This window comes from Diorhabda carinulata, chromosome 1 (genome assembly GCF_026250575.1).
Source record: "Diorhabda carinulata isolate Delta chromosome 1, icDioCari1.1, whole genome shotgun sequence".
In the NCBI taxonomy this organism is placed as follows: domain Eukaryota; kingdom Metazoa; phylum Arthropoda; class Insecta; order Coleoptera; family Chrysomelidae; genus Diorhabda; species Diorhabda carinulata.
The window spans coordinates 29,039,540-29,063,452 of record NC_079460.1 but is presented as its reverse complement, the minus strand read 5'-3'; the positions used below and the strand labels follow the sequence as shown (position 1 = coordinate 29,063,452).

The window sequence follows — 23,913 nt, the reverse complement described above, 5'->3', positions numbered from 1 at the left end:
AACCGACCAAAAAAGCACCAGACTTTGAGACCCAAAATGTCCAAATAATTCAGAGCCGACATCAATTGCTACACTGCTACACGATACTAGAATTCAAAATATCAATTCCAACCAATTTTAGTATTTACATAAAAATTATATATAGTCATAACTTAGATAGTAATATAGCCCCAAGCTGAAAAACTGAATACTTAAATTGCGTTGATCCGTGTTTTAGCGGTAACCGAAATGATTTATAATTTTTATGCGTTGTAAAAGCCTTGCTATTACTTTTTATAATAGAGATTAATCCAAATAATTTTCATAACGTATATCTAACTGAATAAATCAACTTTCTAAATTAACTGTAAATGCTACAACCGTTCTGAATACTCAAAATGCCAGAGCTTTGGATGAGTAAAATTTTGCCTATCAATGTGATAGAACACTTGAATACAGATGATAAAGTTATTAAAAAACAACTTTGGAAGAAAAATTTTAAGATTTTCATATCATGTGATTGGATAAGTTTTTGCCTACAATCACAGAACACGTCCACTGTAAATGGTGATAGACCAAATAGGAAAAATGTTATAAATATTATAAGACCTAGTAATTCGACTTCGATAGACAAGTAATAATTTTTCTAAATTCACCAATTTTCTTTATATTGTCAAGTCATATGTCGTATGGAAAGTGAAGATATAATATAAAAAGGCATTTTAAGATGTGCTTTTGCTCCATTATTGCATATTACATAATCTACACAGATCATATTTGTAATAAACTTTTACCTAGAATGATGCCAAATTTCCTATCCAACCTCTTGCTGTTTTGAACTTGCTGAAAATCATAACTGACATTCATAACTAATTTTTTTTCTACTTCATTACGAAGCAATTTGGAAGAAATTACCTTGGCATATCATTAATTGAGAGTAGTGTGCATGCGCAGTCTATCAAATGCAAAGTCTATCAAAATCAAACGGCCTGGGCTCACGGATGGAATGATTCTGCTTCACGTGCTTCCATACATCTCCAGGTTTGAACAAAAATTACTGGCTGAATTCAAGTGGAAACAGCTTGAGCATCTACCCTACAGCCCTGTAACTCATATATATTTGATGTGTTAAAAATAAATTTCAAAAAAAAGTACTTCCACTAAGACGATGAAGAGAAAAACACAGTAGAAGAGTAGCTCTTTGTCATAGCTACTGTAATTCGGTGGACAGGAAACTCTTCGGCTCGTAGTAGGATAGATGTGTCTTCACGTCAGTTGATTTCATTGAACAAAAATTTCAATTTCAATCAAACTGAGATTCAAGAGAAACGTCGTCGGATATGTAACCAGCTCCTTGCCCTGCCAAAAGATGATCTTTTAATTAAACGCATTTTTAATTGCGATGAAGAATGGATTGATCCAAACTTGGAAAATCGGTGCTTATTTAGAGGACAATCACTAGAATTCGTAGCGCAGAGAGATAGATTCGCGCGAAAAGTCTTGTTGTGCGACTTGTGAAATTAAGAAAGTTTAGTATATTTAGAAATCATTTCAGAGGTCAAGGTATCAATGCCGAGGTTAGTGGACAGCTAATGCAAATGTATGAAGTTTTATAGGAGAAATACCCAGGTTTGGTTAACCGAAAGCTGGCACTCTTACAATAAGACAAAGGTAGACCAGATCCTACGTGAGTTACGTGGAATAACATCGAAAAGCTTGGTGATATTAATTTTCTACCATACTCAGCGTACAAAACTTTTACCATCAGATGACTATTTGTTTAGATCTATGACGATATTCTTGCGACAGTCAAAAAATTGAATATAAAGGAGATGTTGGAAAAGTACAAAGGATGGTTTCACCAAAGTCTCAAATAGCTTGCTGGGAATTAGGTTAAAACCATAGAATATTATAGGTTATACTTCGAATATTAAGGCTTCTTTATGATTATTTAAAAACCAAAGCAAATATTGGAAACAGATATTATATATGACACATTCTCTATATATATGCCCAAAAGAAAATTTTACAACTCCAAAGATTACATACCTGTACATAAAAATCGGAGGAAAAATCGGAAATTCCGCACCTGGTCTAAAAAAGGAAGCAAAGAAGCGAGGTGAATTAGGATAGTAAATTTCAAGTGGTAAGTTGCGGGTCTGAAACCAAACGTGTGCGTAAGTATTTACCCAAGCGCACATTTAAAAGATCTTAGAGATTACGAGGATTGCACTTGGAATTTATTTTCTACATTTTTATTTACGGCTCGGGGACTAATGAGGTAATTTCGTAGGCAAACACAATGCGAAAAGAAACTTTGAAGATTAAAAAAACAAGTACACTCCAGTTGTAGAGGCACTTCAAGAGTAGCGTATATCTACTTTTTAAATACTTTCTGTTAAAAGTCGGCTTTGAGAACAAATTCGTCCTGGAAAACACATTAAAGGGATATGAAGATGGAAAAAAGAGCTCTTAGGACCCCATATTCGAACTTTGTTAATTCGTTAATTTGTTTCCTTGCACATCTTTTTAATTGCTCTCTTTACACTAAAAAAATGTTGTTTTGGATATTTTGGAATATATTGAACATTAGATAACAATTAACCCCTGGTAAAGGAGTTACTATTTTTGAATCCATCTTTCACCACCAATCACAACCACAAATCTTGCAACTAACATCGATGAATCATTATTAGAGCACTTCAATCCTCATATATGCAAGCGATTTTTGTGAAAACATGAGAGCTCTCTCCAGAACATAATAGTTTCATATATATTATTGAAATTTCAACGTCATGAATGTTTACGATGGTCTGACGTGAAAGAGACTTTCCAATGAAAATGTTAACGTGAATATGAAGTAATTCTACTGTAGTTTTATATCTAGAATGGGTGTACTCAATTAGGATCCAGGAAGTTCAGAATTATATGTGTTCATATGAGCATTTTAAAAGTTATAAAACATTCTTGCGATATATGGAGCAAAAATATGATAGCACTACACAACCTCCATCCATCCACTTCTCACTTGCCCTGAATTGTTTTGAGTAGAGGAGAAGCTGTGACAATAAGAAGGCCACACACTAACTGGTGGTTGAGTTACGTCGTCAAAGATTCGTCCTATCTGTCAAAATTGTTCGTGTTCGTGTGCATATCAAGCACACTCACACAAACTTTAAACAATAATCTACCCTATACCAGGTGTACCAAGTGAAACTTAATCTTCATACTCAACTATTAGTAAAGTTACCAAGCTCTATCAAAAATGACTTATATGCAAATGTGACAAATGAAATCAAAAATATGCCGAAAACTAAGAATATAATCATCGTGTTGTCAACTTTTGAAAAGATACACCGTCAAACCGCCTTCATATAAAAATGAAAGCAAATGTATGAGTATGAAAATGCACAATGAGATGAGATTTCTAGAAAAATGTTAATTGGTGAGAAATCTGAATATGAAGGTATCGGGTGCATCGATAAACTAAAGGAAAAATTTTATAAAAAGTAACTAATTTTAGTATAGTAAATAGTTCAGTTCAGAAATAACAATACATTTTTTTGGAGAAATATGTAAAATATTGTGCCTTAAAATAAGTATAAGGATTCTTCATTCATTATAAATTTTCAACCCACGTTAACTATGTCAGTGGACCATGTATTTATTATTCAAGTAGTTGTGTCTTGCTCTAGATAGTTTTCGAAACATCACCTGAGAATTAACGCCCCTCAGTTTCCTTTGGATCATCCAGTTCTATGTTCAAACGATTTACATGTCAAACAATTGTATATTAGATTTTCCCGCCTTGTGTGATAACATCCTAATAAATTTATGGAATAAATTAACTCTCCCAACTGAAAATTATGTTATCTAATACAAAGAAAACTTCTTTAATTCAATTACACAGTAATTATCGCCATGGTAAACTATTCATACAACACACAGTGTACGTGTAAAGAATGACAGTTGTTAACTGTTTTAAATCTCAATCAGTATACTCCCTAAGAATACGTTGGTGTAAATAATGAACGCTTACAGTAAAATGAAATAGATGATCCATAAGCTTCGACGTTTTTAATAATAAACTTAAAAACTATTAACAAAGTATATTTTGCGGTATTTATGTTTATTATACTTAATAATATATAAACCTCAACACAAATTATTTTCTTTCGATAATATTTGGAATATTTATCAGGAAGTTCATAATATGTGAATGAATAAAATTTCACATAATTTTGGTTAGGATGATCACCAACTTAATAAATCAGATAGAGGTTCCACGATGACGAAGATCATCAGATCCACACATGTGCAATTCTTGAATGAGCTTCTGAGATGCCAGAGTAGAAGATGCAAGTCCCTGGAAAGTATTCCAAGCTATGTAAGACGTTATTTTATTAAAAGGTTGTATTTTCAAGTATCATGTCGATTTTCCTCAATTAATAATGACGCCAAATTAGGTCTATCTGGAAAAATGCCGAACCTTCTTAGTCTATAAACTCTTCACATTCTAGAGTCCCTTCCATGTTCTACAAACTATTGTGCTGTTATTACCCTTGTCGATACGAATCGATCTGATAAAACAACTGACAACAGTACTCATACTCTTGTATATGAACCAACTGTTTGGAACAACAGCCCAAGAGCTTTCTCGAACTCAATTAGCTGCCCATAATTTGTATTTCTTCTCACTGTAGGACCTTTGAGGTGAGAAAATTATTGATTAAAGACAGGAATTATTAACTAGTTCAACTTCCAATCATATATTTCACGATAAATATGTAAGTCAAAAATAGTATTTACTGGGTATTGAAGGTTTTATGTCATTTAATATCTTTTTACAGAGATTTTTAAAAATAATACATGTACCTACCATTTGTTCAGCAGTATACATAAATATGCATCTTTCACAAAACTTAGAAACTAACTAGTCAGCTAAAATCTCTAAAAAAACAAAAGGATGACGCAGATGCTCCTCGAGTTATAGTCGTTAATTTTCATTTAATCGAATTGATAGAAATTGAAATTTTTAAAGTCATTGTATTTGACATTGAGGTATTAGAATATACATTCGATAAAGGATTTCCAAATTCAGTTGAAATCTGAATTCAGTAAAAATTCGTTAGAAAGGGGTAGAGCTTGTAACGAACGATATAAAAAATACTATATAATATACCTGAAGGTTTGACTTTTTGAATTTAGAAAATGTGGTTGATATGGAGAAGATACTGCTTCGATATTGTACTAGATTGTATTACTCTGAACTCAATTGGCATTACTCAGCATACTCCAGTAGAATATAATTCGGGACAAAACAGTATAGATGTTGAAACTAACATTTTTCGATGTGAATGTGATGTGGTCTCTTATACATAGGTTATATTTACTATTTTATACATATTTTGACATGTTTACCAAAACAAAGATGCAATCTGACTTTTAGATGAAAAAATAAACTTAAGTAATGTGTCAGCAGTTGGTTAGTAATAAGACACCGTCTGCTGGCACGTAAACTGATAATAACAGGATAGTAGCGTTGAATGTTGTCGTCTTTATATCGGATTAGATTCACAGATTCGGAACTATATGACATATTGCTTTTCAGACAAGATCCAACTAGATCTATAGAATAATCGACAGTGCATGCTTCTTCCTTGAGAACGCAATCAAATATCATCAGAAATATATGTATCGACAAAAAGACCGTTCTTCTAAGAGGATGTGATTCAATATTCGTCGCAGCCTAACATCAGGAAAAAAGTTGTTCAAAGAATATTGAAACTTTTTGTTTTGATCTTTTTATCAAAAGAAAAATGGGCATAACTAGCTATATACAATAGAACGCCGAAAAATGAGTTCAGTTTACTTAGCAGTAATGAGTGAGACTGATCTTGGTCTTTCAGTAAAAGCAAGGCCAAAACCAAGACCAAGGTTAAGATCTGTTTCAGGTCAGCAATATCAAGACCAATAAGTGCTAGACTTCTGCAAGACCAAGATCTCATCTTGCAAGAATTACGCAAGACCAAGACTGAGCATCATGACCCTTGCGGTCTTGCGGTTTTTTTTACACAGAAGATATTCTAAAAGAATAGAAAAATAGATGAAAACTAAGAAAATGGTTAAATGGAAAACGTTGGCTTCATCATTTGTAAAACTGTTGATTTCATATGATTATTGAATTTTTGTTTGTACCTATTTAATTCAGTAGTAATCCTTGTCTTTGTCTAAGAACTTACGCTGTATAATTTGGTATAATTTGGATTAACAAAATTAGTAAAAATAAATTAAATATAAAATTGAGCATTATAAGAGCAGTCCTCTCCTCATTACAGAGCCTTGATGGAAGTTATTATAATTCGAAAAGTTCAGATGAAACCTGGAGACCCCTGAAACGACGGAATATGAAATAAATAAAAAATACTACTAGGCCTAGACTACAATAACCATTATTGATTCAAATTGAATTGATAAAGAGGAATCTGGAACGATAAACAAATGCATAAAAGATTATATACTTTCTAACCCTTATTATGAATAATAAATGTATAATACTAAGACAACCCATTCGAAACTGTAATTCTGGTATGAAAGTCAATCGTTGTTTTTATCTTGGACACAAAGTATGGTTGGAACACAGCCATAAGATAACTAATCCTTATCTGAGAGTAAAAGCGGGATTAATTATTTGAAAATGTGACTCAAAACATATTGGAGGATAATCGAGACGATCGTGCCTGATCGTGGATTTTAGGGATGACATGTAATAACGAGCCGAATCTCCTAAACAATAGCACCTTCCATGCACGTTATCATTATCGATATGTCGATACATACATTAATTACATGCTCAAACAATAACAACTAATTGCTAAAATTAAACGGCCCTAATGATATCTTTATAAAATCATGCCCCTAACGTGTCTTTTGTTAACAAACACAAAAAGATGTCATTAATTAATTTATTGAGCGGCCGTTTGACTACAGTTTTTATACACAGTCAGGATCTTGATGTTATCCATAAATCATATCCAATCAGGTATAGAAATTGAATAGAGAAAAATCCAACCATAGATGCTCATAAATAACCAGAAATTAACAAAAAATAAACACAATGCCGTCCATGTGTGGTGGTAATTTCGGAAGAGATGTTTTTGATAGACAAAATTAATTTGAAAAGAAAATCAATTTTACCGGGCCATTTCCCTGAAAGATGAAATGTGAAAAATATTGTTTCTGACTAGACAAGAAAGTAGAGGGAATCATTCAGTGTTCAGTTAATGAAAAGATATTTATTGTCAAGAGCAATCAATTACACTAGTCTCAAAAGTAGCAGATATAATAAAGATCTTTTCAGACGAAATTATTCCAGTTGTTTATATTTTTTACTAATTTCATTCTGTAAATGTCATCAATATAGAAATACTTAATCACTTATTTTGTGATATAGGAAATAAAAAAACCATTACAAAAACATTTTTTTGGACAACAAATAGCTATCATTTCTAAAGTTACCCAACTATGAACTATAAATCGATTCGTAATAGGCATAGATGATTAATTTTGGAAAACTACTCGACAGTGTTGGAAAGTGTTTTCTATTTCCCAAAAACACAATATCGCCATATACGTGATTGCTGTGAATTATTGCCTAATTTATTTTACCATAGTATCAACCCTTACTTACTAATTTTTTGCAAACAATAATGGCTGTAGTGGTTTTCAGGGAGATGGCAAGGAGCTACAAGCATCATTAAACACTACGATGAAGCCAAGATTTGCCAGATTATCAGCCTAAACTTCTATATATTCTCATCAAAATTGTTAATAAAGAATTGAAATAATCCTTATTAAGATTTTATATGAATGAAAGCACAAAATTTTAGTTTAATTTAAACAATTCCCAATTTAGGGTTTTTGGACTTGAAGTTGCCATTTTTTCTGAATTATCTTTTAAGTTTAATTTACAAAATGTATTTAATAAGTTATCTAAATCGTCCATAAAAATTATATATTCAAAATTATTAGATTATCTCTTCCTTACTCAGAGTTTGATAAGGATAGATGAAAAAAGGAATAAAAATAAGGAAACTTGGCACTTACAGCTATTTGAAGTCCTGAAGTTCCTCGTTGAACATGTAGATCTAGTGCTGCTGTACTGAATTACTTAGTCGGAATTTTTTATCGCACTTTGCGTGAAAAATCGCGACCGCACTAATCCGAATGACTGCGCCAATTATAATTTTCGGTTTTCGAAAATTATTTTTAAAAATTTATTTTACAATAATTGAATGAATACAATCAATCTCACAAGCGAAGTAACTGATATTCATTGAATGAACTATATATTCAAGAGCGATACATATATTCATTGAATGAACTATAAATTCATTACCAAGTTGTTTAGAAATATTTGTATTTATAATAAAATAATTGCTGATGAAGTGTTTATGATATTTAATACAATTGTGTTTTATATAAATGTCCTTCTAGAATTTTCTCCATGTAACTCAGTATTTAAGTACGAAGGGGAATTGATACTTGGACAATATTTTTTTTAAGTACATTTGGTTAGTGGACTGTACCCATGTTTGTTGCTTGGTTGATATTATGATTGATTGCTTTAGTTACGAGTAGATTTTGAACTTCTCTTTATCACTGGTTCCCTCATAAAAATACAAAGAGATTCAATAGGCGGGTATACATCGGGTGTTGCTTGAAATTATATATCATAGAAAAACAAATTAAAATTATACGAAATAAACTTTTTTTATAACTGTACAGCTTGGTTAATTCATTTCAAAAAAAATGTTTTTGGTGCTCAAGAAAACTATTACTCTACATACAGAAAAAAAATTCTCTCCAAGTTTGATCTCTCAATATCAATTTTAAATTTTAACAATTTAGATATGAAATTTTATAATTAAAAATGCACGTAAAAAAATTTTCAAATTTCTAATGCTCACGTTTTACAATAATGCAAATCAGTTTGACAGACCTTGTGGGGAATTTTATGCTCTTCGAAATCGCTTTAGAATTTTTTGTGTAACTCGCACTGGTTTACTGGAGAAAAAGAAAAAAATGTTTTTCAAAAACTGTGCTTTAACGACTCCCGTTGGAGTTGCGAGTTATACAAAAAAAACTCTAAAGTAATTTTGAATGGTTTAAAATTCCCCACAAGGTCCAACAAACTGATTTGAAAAGTGAATAGAAATTTGAAAAACTTCATATTTAAATTATAAGTACTAAAAATTGATATTAAGAGCTCAAACTTGGTGGGATTTTTTTTCTATATGTAGATTAATATTTTGTTTGAGCACCGAAACATTTTTTTTTTTCGGAAATGAATCACCCTATTGTACACCATGTATCAAATAAAGCTATAACTTTTATAATAATGAATGGAATACGAAATATACATTATTAAGGTGCAAAGAGGACTTTAATCCAACGAAATTCAATAATATGCAGACCGTGTATAATGAAAGGTTCGAACGGGTTAGGTATTCAAGTGATAGTGTGGAAAATCGTGGGGTGTAAATGTTGTAGTTGGCTATGCCAGAAGTGCTATGTTCGAGGGTTTGTATGCCCGGCACACTATTCTATACTCCTGCAGGTCTCTGATGTATATGTGTCACCGATCTTGCATATTTAGTAGGATGTCTACCTTAACCACTGTCTTTAGTTATTTCTCCTAAATCCATCCTATCTTTATAAGATGTGGATATTGACATGTAAAATAGTTTAATACACAGGTAATAAAAACATGGACTGTATTATTACAGAAAATATTTCACTAAGCAACATGTATAAAATAAAATGAAATCAAAAATGGAAAATATAAAAAAACGACATACCAAGTAAGTAAGAGTAGAGTTAAATATATAAATAAAAGCTATATATTTCCGTTTAGCCATCCAACAGGTGTAGAAAACTTTGCATAGGAAGCAAAAATATTGTTATGAATATATCGTGGTTCTTTTGTCGGCCAACGAAGTGAACGAAAACACATAAATCACTTCCAATAATGATGAATCATGATTGTTCAGTTTTATAAACCCAGCTGAACAACAAAAACTATTTTTGTTTCAATAAACTCTTATTTCATAGGCTATATTCATACAAATAAAGACGAATTGGAAGGGGTCTACAAAATATTGTGTATATCTCAGTACATATGTAATACTTTTTATAGATTATAACTAGTTAAGCAATCCCGATTAAAGTTACCATGACAAAATTGAATAATAATTACAAAAGTCCAGCTTCTGTCTTATAACTGAATTTTGATAATAATTATCTTAAAAAATAATTTCATACCAAATAAAAACTATAAGAAGAATAGATCTCTGCTAATACATGAGTGAACTGAATAGCAGTCACTTATTTAAACTGAGTTGAAATTTTCGTTTTTTTTTTCTTATCTGTAGGAGGAGGAATTGAGACAATGGAGGTAGCAAAGACGTCCTCAGGTAAGCCCAATTTCTTTATATTGATAAAATTTCGAGTACAACTGGAGACGATGATTGAGATATAACTGTTGGATCATATTATATAAATATATTATATAAATACGCATGGTACTCATACCGAATTAAAAAATAAAAGATAATGTTTACTCCTCGTATAAAATTCGGTAAACATCTAGCAAACCGTTTGTCCACGTGGACTCATCATCTCCACTGTTTACCAATGAAAACATCGAATCGTAAACATAAATGTATTTCTATTGGCCGAAGCTAATAGTACACAATTTCTTCGAAATACTCTTGCTAGACGGCCTACAATAAGCAGTGGCATCGCTAGGTGAGATTGATTTAATTCATATTTTTTTTTTAAATAAATAGAGATATGGCGTTCTTCAGGCCATAGGCGAATGAAGACAGTGAAATTTCACAGTGTAGTGAGAATAAATACAGGTATGAATTTAATAATAAAGAATTAGATATACAAACACGCAAAGTTATTTTGAATATATTCGAATGTTTAAAAAAGGATAATATTCAGCATTCTGATAAGGCAATCATAATAAGAGTTTGCTGTATTAACTAGGGTAAATAAATTTTCCATTTATCGAGTAGTTACGAAAGGGGTTGCTGTTGATAATACACAGAACCGAAAAACATGTAAAGAAAAACTGAAATCAGTTGAAAAAGCTAGTCAAGATATTATAAGTATGACAATTTATAGTTTATAAAGGAGAACAGGGTTGCGACATTAGAACTAATACAACAAAAGGTAGCAGATTATTAAGAATACAAATATATCAGTTTATCTAGATAAAACATGGGTTGACAGTGAGGATGTAGTAATTATCGATTAGGTTTACAATAGTAAAAATTGCTATTTGAATAGGCCATGTTCTAAAGGGTAATGCATTATAAAGTACACGCTGGAAGCAAAGACAGTTTCGTGCCTTATGTTTTATTGATATCTGCTAAAAAAATTGAATACTGTGCAGCTGTTTATTTTGAATTATTTTAAAAGTGGTTTAATGAATAGCTGTTACCTAACATTCCACCAGAGTCAGTAATCGTTATGGACAACGCATCCTAACACTCGCGGCAACTTCTTAAGATACCAAATAGTAGTTGTAACAAAGCTCAAATTTTAACATTTATGTCGAAAAAAATATTCTTATTCCTGTCAGTGATCGTAAAAAAAGCCCCTACAAACAAAGAATTGCTTACTGTTATTAAAGATCTAAAGTTGTGGTATCACCATCTTTACAGCCCATCATAATTCAATGAAATAATGACTCTAGTTCAGACGATTATGACTACCATTATTATTTATAATATGTTTTTTCTTTTGTTTTTGCTTTGAAATTTCGTTTTCCAGAAAAAAACGAATGGGGTGCAAAAAAGGGGTCAATTCACATCTGGTACCCTGTTCAAATCAAACGCCCTTACAGGCAGATACATTTTACTCGTCTATTCATGTTTTATAATTTAATATTCAGTTGTAGCAAGTTAACAAGGTATAGTAATAATTTTTTCCAAGTTCCAAATAGGACTACATTCAAGTGCATCTGTCTAAATAACGGCGTATAATGCCGTACTATTTATAACGATTCGATTACCTTTTGACGATTTTAAAAGTATTTATGAAAATGATAAATTTATAAAATGAGGTATCTACACCTATGGTAGCTCAAACAAAATTGTCGACAAGGGTTTTTATAATCTGCAAGTGATATTGGAAGAACTATACAAATATCTCAGTTATACACAACGTTTTATTAATGTCACTGAGCTATATAAAAAAACTGGGATTGTTTCGATAATTTATTCGCTATGATTTCATCCAATCGCGCTTTTTACAGAAAACAATGAAAAACCAACACAAGTATAAAACTCACAGACTTGTATGTATATATTTTGTTGTGTAAAGATCATCAGTGCTTCAATCCAAGTGACGCTAAGTTGCTCTGAGCATGGTATATTTGCGCCAGTGTGTAACGATTATTCATTTGACAATTATTAGAAGTACGAACATTCTGCTGCATCAAGATTTCACAGCTTAAAATGACTTTCAACTCGAGCATTTTTACACAGTTCATATAAGACTGACGAATAACCTCCTCCACGCAACATTTAATATTGAGAATCGAGTAATTTTATGTACAATTTTACCAAGTTCTACCACCTGTAGCTCCACCGCTGGTGTGGCAGCTGACGCTTAATAATTGAATATCAAAATAGCTTCTAAAAATTAAATTTCTCTGGTACAAAACTTCTTGGATAAATTAAGCTCCACCTTCTCTGAAATCCCTACAAATTATACCCCACTGAATTCCATAGAATTAATTTACAGTGACCAAGTAGGAATCTTAAACCCTGTATCTACTGGTTCACAAAATTTTTACGTTTGTTTCAAAAAATATCACATGTCATAAGAATAATTTTCCAAGTTGTTTATTAATTTGGTTTTCTGGTGAAAAAAATTTTGTTAATCGATATCCTGGACGTATATATCACTCTTACAAATAGAGCTTCATATCTTCCAAAAAATATATTGTTCTAGTTGATTGCGTTTTGTTTCTTAATCTAATTTTTCCAGCTGCATTCAGTGAAAATTCAGATGTTGAAGGTACACAAGGGAAAAAATGAAAGAGTACTCAACCATTTCTAGAAATTCTCTTTTTCGTGTATCAGATTTCGTTTTAAGAATTTTTGAATCTTTATGAATGAATTTGTTTTTCTGATATTTCATGGTTCGTTAATGCAGTTCTATTTTTTATCGTATTGATGACCACTTAGTCAATTTTCTAAATACTGAGATGTTTGCCCTATGTAGACAGCGTCACAATTAGAGCAAGGCACTTGATATATAATATTACTTCTTTTGTTTTATGGTTTTTAGATTTTAATTTCGTGGAATATTTGGATAATGCATTATGTCCTCTATGACTTATACTAATATCATATTTATTGAAATAATTGGATAATTGTTGGGAAAGTCCTTGTACATATGGTAAAGAAATGTTTTATGTTTTGATGTTTCGTTTCAGTTTTGATTTTAAATTGATTGTAGTATCTGTTTATCCTTTTCTTGAATATGCTATTCATTTTTTCCGGCTAATTATTTCTTTCAATACAGTTTTTGCTTTTTGAATAGCTAAGCATCTAAATTCAGGATCTGATAGTTGGATAAATCTATCAGCCAAACTTATTATCACTGATCTTTTTTATGACATAGGATGACACGAATTGAAGTTTAAATATCTTGAGGACCAAGTTGGTTTCGTATACCATTCTGTTCTTACGTTATTGTTAATTTTATATAATGTGACATCAAGAAAATTGATTCTGTTATTTTGCTCAACCTCGATTATGAATTGAAGTTTTTCATGATAAGAATTGAGAATTGAATTTTTTACTTATGTTTTCAATTTGATTCTTTGGTACAGTTAAATTCTCGATCCATTTTGATTTTATTTCATTTGTATTTTCATGAATTTGTTGTTTTCAAATTAGCTTTTTAATTTTCTTAATATTTTTTCTTTGTATTTATTAAAGAGTGATTCAGTTCTTTCTCCACATTTTTCCTTAAATTTTTGGAAAATATTAAAAGGAATTACTTCATATATTTCAACTGTTATGTTTTCATTTTTTAATTTTTCTATGAGAGTAGTTGATTCGGTAATAGATAGTTGTTTGACTTGGAAAATGAATCTAGATAAAATGTGATTTTGATATTCATGCTGCAAGCGACTATATGTAAATTTTATATGGGATAATTTTAAATTTAGAAATGTAGGTTACAACTTATCTTCTTTTAATAAAGACTTAAAGAAAAGTCTAAACGTCAAAATTTATCTTTCTTTTAGAAACTATCAAAAAAACTAATTTTGAACCTTTAGACGCATTTCTATATATATATATATATATATATATATATATATATATATATATATATATATATATATATATATATATATGTATATATATATATATATATATATATATATATGTATATATATATATATATATCTTCAATTTCTTAGACCTTTTATATATGTTTAATCTTCTAAATGTTCTTGATTTTAGGTCTTTGCTCTTGTTTTATTTGACATACGACTTCTCCGTCTCTGAGTTTAAACTTTTAGATTATGGAACGAATGTTATGAAAAAAACTATGAAAATTCTAAAATAGATGGAAGTACTGCATATACTTTCTAAATAAGGCTTTTCCTTATTCAAGTGCCCTCTGTTGTGTACAAACAATACTTTATAATTATAAAACTAAGTGGGTTGCATCCCATGCAAATACCACAAATTTCATGTGACTGGCATTTACTTGCACGAGTTTAAATCTTGTTGTGTATTATTTAGGTTCGCTTCAACGTTGTAGCCTGTGGTGTACAATTTAGCAACGTGTAGTTGACCTCAATAGCTTTGGTACTGCTACAATATGAAATATAATGCAATACATTGTAAAATTCGTTGGCAATATTTTCTGTGTAGTATTTAATTTGAGTCATTTACAAATTAGCAGCTATTAGAGGAAACCTTTAGTCAAGTAAATCGGAGTTTTAGTAAGCTTATTTACTATATTTCTTGTTTGTTGGTTCATTCACTTGTGACGTCTAGTACGCAGCAGGAAACAATTTAATGTAAACATCAGTATTCACACTATTATTTCTGATAATCAGTTTTTATCAACAGTATACCATTAATCACGACTTTGCAATTCTCGTTCTTAGAAATTGAGGGGAGTGAAGCTCATAGAAAGTAGAGTCAAAATGGAAAAAAGGTGCAATCTTACTTCATAAACGGCAATTGAAGAAGAAATAAATATAAAATGTAACTTAGTCGGAATTTCTGGAACCGTTGGCTACATTCATACTGAATACACAGAGACTGAAGGTAAACTCAATTCACCTTCATTCTCTGAAGACAAAAACTTAATTATCGAAACGCGTGTCAGACAGTGTAATTGTGAGCGTTGGTGAATTGGTGGTGTAAACAGTGTATTCAGTATAAAATGTAACTGTTTTAGTAAATTGTTACTGTTTATAATAACTATTTATAACATTATAACATTAAAAAATGATTTGTAAATTTTTAGTAGATAGTAAAATATGAAAGTTTTAGTTATTAAAAGCATTGACTTCATTGTGTAATGCAGAACAAATTAAATGCAATATTTATTTTTGTAAAAAAATATATTGAGAATAAATGAAAATTTTAATGTACAAACTCGATGATTATAATCTATGAATCATAATTCTACAGGAAATTTTTACTTTCATAACGAAATTCAACTTCTTTTTGTAATAAAGGTAGTAATCATTTTAAAGGAACAATCACCTATGTTACAAACGCCAAATTATAACTTTTATTAAAAATAATAGACATAAGAAATTTATTTGACTTTGAATAAAAATGTAAAAAGAAATATACTTCACAAACTACATTATTTATATTTAGATGCTTGAAAACAGTAGAAAATCCTTTAACATTCTAAGTCCTAAGAGCTTTCGATCTGAGCTTTATGAGATCTCAGGAACTGAGTATTAAACTACAAAAAATGTCTTGAAACAGTTAATGTAGTGAAGAATTGTTCACTATAATTTTTGATTAGCCGTAAAACAAGATATATAATGGTAATACTCGTAAGTCACTTCAACTAGTCATTTCATGAAAATAATTGATAATATCTAATATTCAATAGTACTTCCTCAATTTAAAAATCCACACATTTGGAAAATAAATTATAAATAATTTGGAATATCACTGGTTACCGTAAAAGTCACCATCCTATCGATGCTATAGTTCTCTTAAATGATATAAACTATCAATTTTGATCTCATTTTTGTGGGATAAATAAATACCAAATTCGTCAATATGATATGAATCGCTTTCCTCCTTAAGAACATTAATTAATTGCTCTCATTTTTCTTTTCATAATAATTCGTCGTTGATATTGGTGCAGCGGAAATTTAGAAGCAGATTTCTAGAATCTGCACGTTTAGCTGTTTGTCTGGAAGAGTACGGAACGATACGAGATGCTCTCAGGTATTGGTTGAATCAGGCATGTGGTTAAAAGACTTAAATATGCTCCTTCGCAAAGTGCACAGACAGTGAATTAGCTGCTAGCAGTTGACTGCCAACTTCATCTAACCTTGGTTCAGAATGAATCCCGCGGAAAACAACTTTTGATTAAAAATCATGATCATAAGTGACTTGGTAACAAAAATCTGTGGATAAACATCCATTATACCTGCACAAAGGTACTGTATGGTGTATTGTATATGCTAATGACTTCAACGGAATTTTTTTTTGAAAACACCGCGGGACAAACGATAAGGATTATTCTTGACATTATCAAAGTAAATATTTGGTCAGAGTCCGGGTATCTATCGCTAGAAGTACTGACAGAAGTGTTGAAAAAAGTATAACTTATGAAAAATTATAGTTAAAGATCATCTAGTGTCAACTTTTGCTGTTTCAAACGAATAAAAAATTTCTATAGGTATGTAAACCTTATCAAACAAATTCTGACCGTTTCTTTTTTGGATTGAAAAACAACTACTTGCCTGACTATATAATGCGACGAATATTAAATATTTTACTAAGAAAATGTGATGTTAGTGTCAGCTTTATTGTCAATATACATAATATGTCTAGTATAGTAACCAATTCCAGAAAAATAAATAATATATGAACCGGTTCTAATTTCGTTAATAGAAAGTCATGATATAGAGTCTGCTAATGAAATATCACTCGTAATCAGTATAATCATGTCGCAAATATTAACATGATATTTTTCCATGTCATATATTTTAAATTGTTATTGTAAAATACACGGAGAACACAATTTCATAATAAAAAGTGATATATGTAATCATGAGTATTGAAAATAATCTAATAAAATAAATATAAATGACATACTTCATATTCAAACCTATATTGTTCATCTGAAATCTCATTTACCAGTGTAACTGTCGCGTAAACGGCGGATAATGGTTTACAAAAGGTAAATGAACATTCGGTAGTGTGAAATCGACGCTGCAACCAGATACATAAAAAAATATAGCACGTTCAACATTAATAATAAAAGAAAGATTCCAGTGAGCGGAATACTAAAAATCAAGAAACTCCACAGGGAGTCGCTCCGTTCCGGCTGGTTCAAACGTTATGTGGTCTTTTTCAGTGACGTGCTATCACACAACAACAGCAAATTACTATTTTATATTTCTTACTGAAATAAACATTGGTGAGGCTGACTTTTCTTTTTTTTGTCTTTTGAAACATTACATTCTACATCTCTGTACATTGTATGCAATAAAAAACATATTTCTGCACAGGTATGACGTTGTCACAAAGTAAAATCCATAGTATCAACTTATAAAACATGGTCTTTTCATAAAATGAAACTTATTACGATATGCAACCAGCAAATATTATAACTTCCAGGATTTTTATAAAAAATATCAAAGGTTATAAATTACTTTTATTTTTGATATTGAAAATTTTTAAATGGTAAATTTCAAAAAATAGAAGACCTTGGTATTTTTCAGCATATATCGCTCATCCGCTCGAATAGTTTCATAATTCTTTCATTGAACCATTGGTGCTAGAAAACTTGAAAATTTTGTTTCAAATAATGTCACTGTTGTGGTAGCCTTGTCAGCTTTTGAGTTATCATTCGAGAGGTTAAAATCCAAGTTAGAATTAATAACAAACGCTTATTACTCGATAGATTGTTGCATCTTGATAACAAAATAAGTTATCTCAATACATTTGCGTACGATGCTATTCTATTGCTACGAACAAGTTCAAACATGGTTCCCTAGGCCGACCCTGCCCAGCTACTATAGGATTTTAAAATTTCGGCGAATTCACGCGGCGCTTTTCGGGCGGCGTCTTTCACATTTCTTATAAATAACGGCACTCGTTTGATGTTCATATGTATATAATTTTTGTAGTGACAAGAGGTTTATTAACAGTATTTCTTCTGAATAATTTCTAAGAAAGTATATTTATTTATTTATTTTGTTTCTTTTTGTTCTAGAACTTTGTAGAATTTTATAGGTATATAAATAAATCGCTTCCAAGAAGTATCGAGATGGAAATTTGTTTTAGAAATAATGAGGAAAAGTTGCAGCGAAAATACATTCATCTGGAGGACATAGTAATAGAACAAGTTTGTATCGTGATTGATGAACTAACAAACATTAGATATTAGCTTCCGACTGATAACTTGGTATTATTAGTGAATTTCATATTAAAAACTCTTGTTTGACATATTTAATACGACAAATGAAATGATTCATCTCAATTTTCGTCTAGAAAACAGTTTAAATTAATCATTATCTATTCGATTCAAAAGTAAAAAATGTACCTGGATTTTGTTTGCTCGAAATGTATACTGAATAAATTAATCAAGACTAACATAGTTCGAATCCCATAAAAATTGATAGGGGTGAGCCCAATTACGGCAGTATGTAAATTAACCGTACTGTTGTTCATTTTCAACGCATAACTTATAACTGCAGTTCGACAACTGAATGTCCATGAATTTTTCAGATTCCAAAAATTGCATATCAACTATTAATGTGATTCAACCCCCAATACTGAAATTACTGATAATGTGAGGAGGAAAATTTAACTGCTTAATATTAGAATAAGACATTATTTAAAAATTATTTTTCGCATAATTAGTGATTATACGTTAATAATGAAGTATGTGTCTATTATAGACATAAAAAAGCTTTTCTGATTCAGATTAATTGAATTTTTAATTAAAGAAGAAGTTATGGATAGGATGAAAAGAATGAAGGATTTTCATCATATCAGAGGACCAAATAATTTTATCAGGTCACAAATTCAAATCGTTGATTCTATAAAAAATGTCATCCCGAAAGAATAAAGAACTATCAACACTTGAATTAATTTAATTGAGAAACTCTCACCAATATTTGTTAGTCATTGTTATTATTTTACATATTCTTTCAGATATTCCGATAACAGGCAATAACAAATATCACGGTATTTTACAATAAATCTCTGGTAATCCTTATCAGTATGATAGAAAACGAGGTATTAGGAAAAAAATGGCCAGAAATATTTTACTAGATAGTTAGCGTTATTTCCTATTTTTAAATTATTTCTCCTCGCTTCTGTTGGTATTTCTCTGGGAAAAGCTTATAATAAGAAAAACGGTTACATAATAATCGTAAAATAGTTAATTCCCGTATATACCTAGTATCTTACGAACATTATGATAGCTAAATCTTTTCTAAATAAATTTTACTGTATCCCTATTTATACCAAAATTTGTTGTATGTTAATCAAACGAGAAGGTGTTTTACTGCCTTTGATCTCCACCAAGTGTTGTTTACATAGCCTTTTCCGTGACTCATCGGAATTGCACTGAACGTGGAGAATGTTTTAAATATTCAGGAGCCGTCGGTGTCCACAAACACATGGGTAATTAAAATTGTCGCATCCAATAAGACTACAAGCCAATTAAATATGTTGAAATATGCAAATTGTTAGAATACTGTCCAAACTTATTAGAAATTATATATTATTATATGTCAGGTTTCTAAACCAAACTGGAGTAAGACAGATTCAGGTATTATTTGATAAAGTGGTAAGGGGAGAACTATATCTTCACAGAAAATCCGTTTATACAGATAATAAATATAATATGAAAAGTATATGTATAGGGTTTTAAAGTGTCATGCTGGAGAACATAAATGTTTTTACAGGCATTATACAGTTGTTTATACAAAAATGCATATAAATACTTCTTAGTATGAAATTTTCTATAGATACAAGTGTATAGGAAATTTTTTGATCGTTAGTAAATTGAATTAATCTCACATATAATAATTCGGCGGCTATAACTGCACGATAAAAACGACCGCTATAACAAAATGTCAACTAAAAAACAGATACTTCAGTAAGAGGATGATTTCTAGAAGTTTCAACTACAGAAGATTATGTAAGTATTATTGGTAGGGTGCGCGAAGAAACATTTGAGGGTTGCATAAAATCATTCTCAGTGTTGGTTTGATTTAAACAAGTCAGGTATATGATTATTTACTTTACATAAATATTACTGAATTTCAGGGTTATAACAATAATATATTATACATAATACATAATTATTGAAGATTGTTGTGTGATCAAGAGTTTCTATTTCTGCGAGGAAATACAAAGATCAACTGGTACAACTAATAGATTCAAAAAACAAATGTTACAGTAGCAAATTTTCAAATGTATATTTTTCTTTATAATATTCCTCAGATCACAAAAGTTGAAATTTCGAAATATATTATGAGAGAGAAATGAATAAATTTGGAAATTTATTAGTTGTCACCTTAAGAAAAAAATATAAATATTATAAAGTTAGTTAAATGAAAACAAATTGGGTTTTAAAAGTAATATGACAATACCTCTATTATAATAAGAATCTGGGCATATTAAACGTATTATTATTTATAAATAAAAGGAAAATAAAACTTAATGAAAATATATATTTTTAAATAACCAAAATAGCTCATCAAAGTAATTAATTCAATTACTTGAACTTCATAATAAATCTCTTGCAGTTAATTTAATATTTTTTTAGAAGGCAGCCATCTATTAAAACATTCTTATGAAGAGTTGGGAATAGATTCATTGCATTAACAAATTCACAATATATATTATATACAACATTCAGTCATTATGAAAAATTAACAGCTACACAGCTACTAACAATATACTCAATCAAATAGATTGTAAGCGATGTTTGCTCAATTCCATCAGTTTTTCGGGATTAGATGTTATACTAAGTGCAGAGAATTTCGTCTTAATTACTAGTCGCCAGCAACTTACGCGGTTTATACCATAGAACTAATAGTCATGTTGCCATGATTGCTACTGTAAAACGCCAACTGCAAAAACAATAAATTTCAATAAATCGATAGAATTTTATATATTTTAAATGTTACGTTATAATATTTAGAATTAGCTTTTAAAGATATTTGATATTGAGAAATGATGATTACATTAAACCATAGATAGAGAAAAATGCTTTATTGTCAAAAAATTCTTTGACAAAAGCTTATAAAAACTAAAAAACAAACATAAAAATAACTGAAGATACAAATAAAATAAAATTTCAATATACAGAATACAACCACAATGAGTAATAAAATTCCATAGCAAAAATGAAACCAGTATGCAGCATACCCGGAATGAAATATTATTATTAGAATAGAAGTCGTTAACAGAGTAGAAAATACTTTCCAGTAAATATGCCTTCAAATTATTGCGGAATGCGGAAAAAAATTATACCGATTTGATTTCAATTGACAAGTGATTGTGCATTTTTTTGCATTGCAAAATATTGAGCCCCTAACTAATTCTGAGCGAGGAGTAGGTAGGTAGAAGTTGTGCTCCGCGTTTCTAAGTGAATAGCCGTGCAACGACTTTTCTGAAATTGGAGAAGCGTGCTTATAGTCTAAGATCCCACCGCTTGATCTTGCAGGTATCTGTTTTTGTGATGAAATTAATTTGAAAGGAATCTTGAGGATGTATGGAATGGATTAAGGATAGGCTGCCTTGTAAAAATTAGCCGCAATTACCTGTAATTAATTTTAATGTTATTAATATACCAATATGACTTGTAGCTATATGTTTTTTCAGTCAATATTACAACATTTGAAAGAAAATGGTGTCACAAATCAAAATAAAAATGGTGCCAGCTCTCAGTCGGCCGCAGCATTAGGGTTGCCAGGTGTAAACAGGTATAATATTGTTAATTAACTGCATTCACCGGTTTTTTTTTAAATTTTATGCAAAATTAAACTTTTATATACATTGAACATGAAAATCCATGGTTGCCAGTTGCCAATGGCCTCAAATAGAGGTTGCCAGTAGGTGAACGACTCTCGCTCCAGGTAAGTGGAAGCGCAAGAGAGAAAATGCACGCATTGTTACGTGCGATGAATAAGGACAAAGCATGGCAGTTGCGACACTTATACACATTCATGTACTCAACGTATATGAATGAGATCAATAAACTGTATACCTATCAAATATTTTGTATACACCAGGTTACTGTTATCAATACGTGATTTCTATAAGCAGTTGAAAATTTTAGCATATATAATTTGAGCCGGATTTAATTTATGTGAAATAAACATGATGAAGTTATATGGTGAATGGTTTTGGAATTTTTCGGAATAGTGCGAATAGAACTAATTTTCATAACCTTTTCTAGTTCGATCTAATCACAAACAGATCCTGAAATTATTCTAAGTAATTCACTTAGAAAAAATTCTAGACAAGATCTGATTTGCCTACTCGTGATAGAACTCAACTGGTCACATTCATTTTTAGTTGTCCTGTATTTAATGTGAAAACAGAAAAAATATTTATTGCTTCTGGATTTTCTGATTTCGATTATCTTCCATTAAAAATTACATTTGAATGTCACTCATTCATTTATTAATTCAAATACGTGCTCGCTTATTCAGCAATATTTTTGAATGCATATTTTCTTAACATTTAACTAAACTCAAGTACATGTTGAAAATGACCAGATGGAAACCGCCAACGTGATTCTTGGAGACATGATTAATTTCGATGTTCATATTAACATTTGAACTTCTTCATTTTGTGAATGGTTGCTTTTTGGAGCGTATTACATCAAAGTTATAACATACAGAAAGTCAGTTCGTAATAGTAATGTTGAACCAGGAATTATGTACATTCAAAGTATATCAATATGTAACGTTTGAAACTACCGTCGAGTGGAGATATAAAGAACACTTTTTTACAATGCAATCACTTGCATTTTTTTCTGTCATTCCATATAACCCTGCACTTTAGGTGTATATGGAACGGTGGAAAATTTCTATTATGAAGTATTAGGATTTCATCTTTGGTTGGTGCAGGTATGTTTGTATAGACTGTCGTAAATGACAAAATTATAGCTTTGCTCTTCTGACAATCTACAATTTTAGCGACAAATATGTTTATTGCTTCTTTCTTACAATTTTGGTTACATAAAACATGTATAATAACAAAAATCACATTATCTAAATCAAAGCCTTTAGTCTCATTATTGCTGAACTGTTGATACTTCTCATTAGGAAATTGTTCTGTATTTAAGTCTTCTTATTTTTCAGATTCAGTATTTTCGTTACAAGCGTCCTCGTCGTCAATGTATTAATTTAAAAACGGTTGTCGTTTTTACAAGAAAAACGATCTCTTGTATTGATTTGATGAATATCACCGTTTTTGATTTATTTAAATTCATATCTATTACTATTTCTTCAATAAATAAAAATACAAAATTATAATAAGCTGGAATAATAAAAAGCTTTATAATATACCGGAAGTGGACCTAAACTTCGTTATTTTAAATGGAATGCAATGATTTTCATTGAATTTTTGGAATCTACACAAAATTTCAATATAA

General features: G+C 30.3%; 1 protein-coding gene across 2 annotated transcripts in view; it reads right to left on the bottom strand.

Moving 5' to 3' along the window:
- The window catches only part of LOC130892378 (polyadenylate-binding protein 1-like), a 52,065-nt gene that overhangs the window by 11,510 nt on the left and 16,642 nt on the right, over positions 1-23,913 (bottom strand). Inside the window, exons 1-2 of one of the 2 annotated variants that reach the window (XM_057797784.1) lie at positions 895-1,004; positions 774-835 (exon numbers count right to left, since the gene is read on the bottom strand). In XM_057797784.1, the coding sequence (XP_057653767.1) occupies positions 774-835; positions 895-902 (70 nt within the window). In that variant the 5' untranslated portion in view covers positions 903-1,004. Of the gene's footprint in view, positions 1-773; positions 836-894; positions 1,339-23,913 lie in introns of those variants that run through there. The other variant, XM_057797791.1, reaches the window with a different exon arrangement.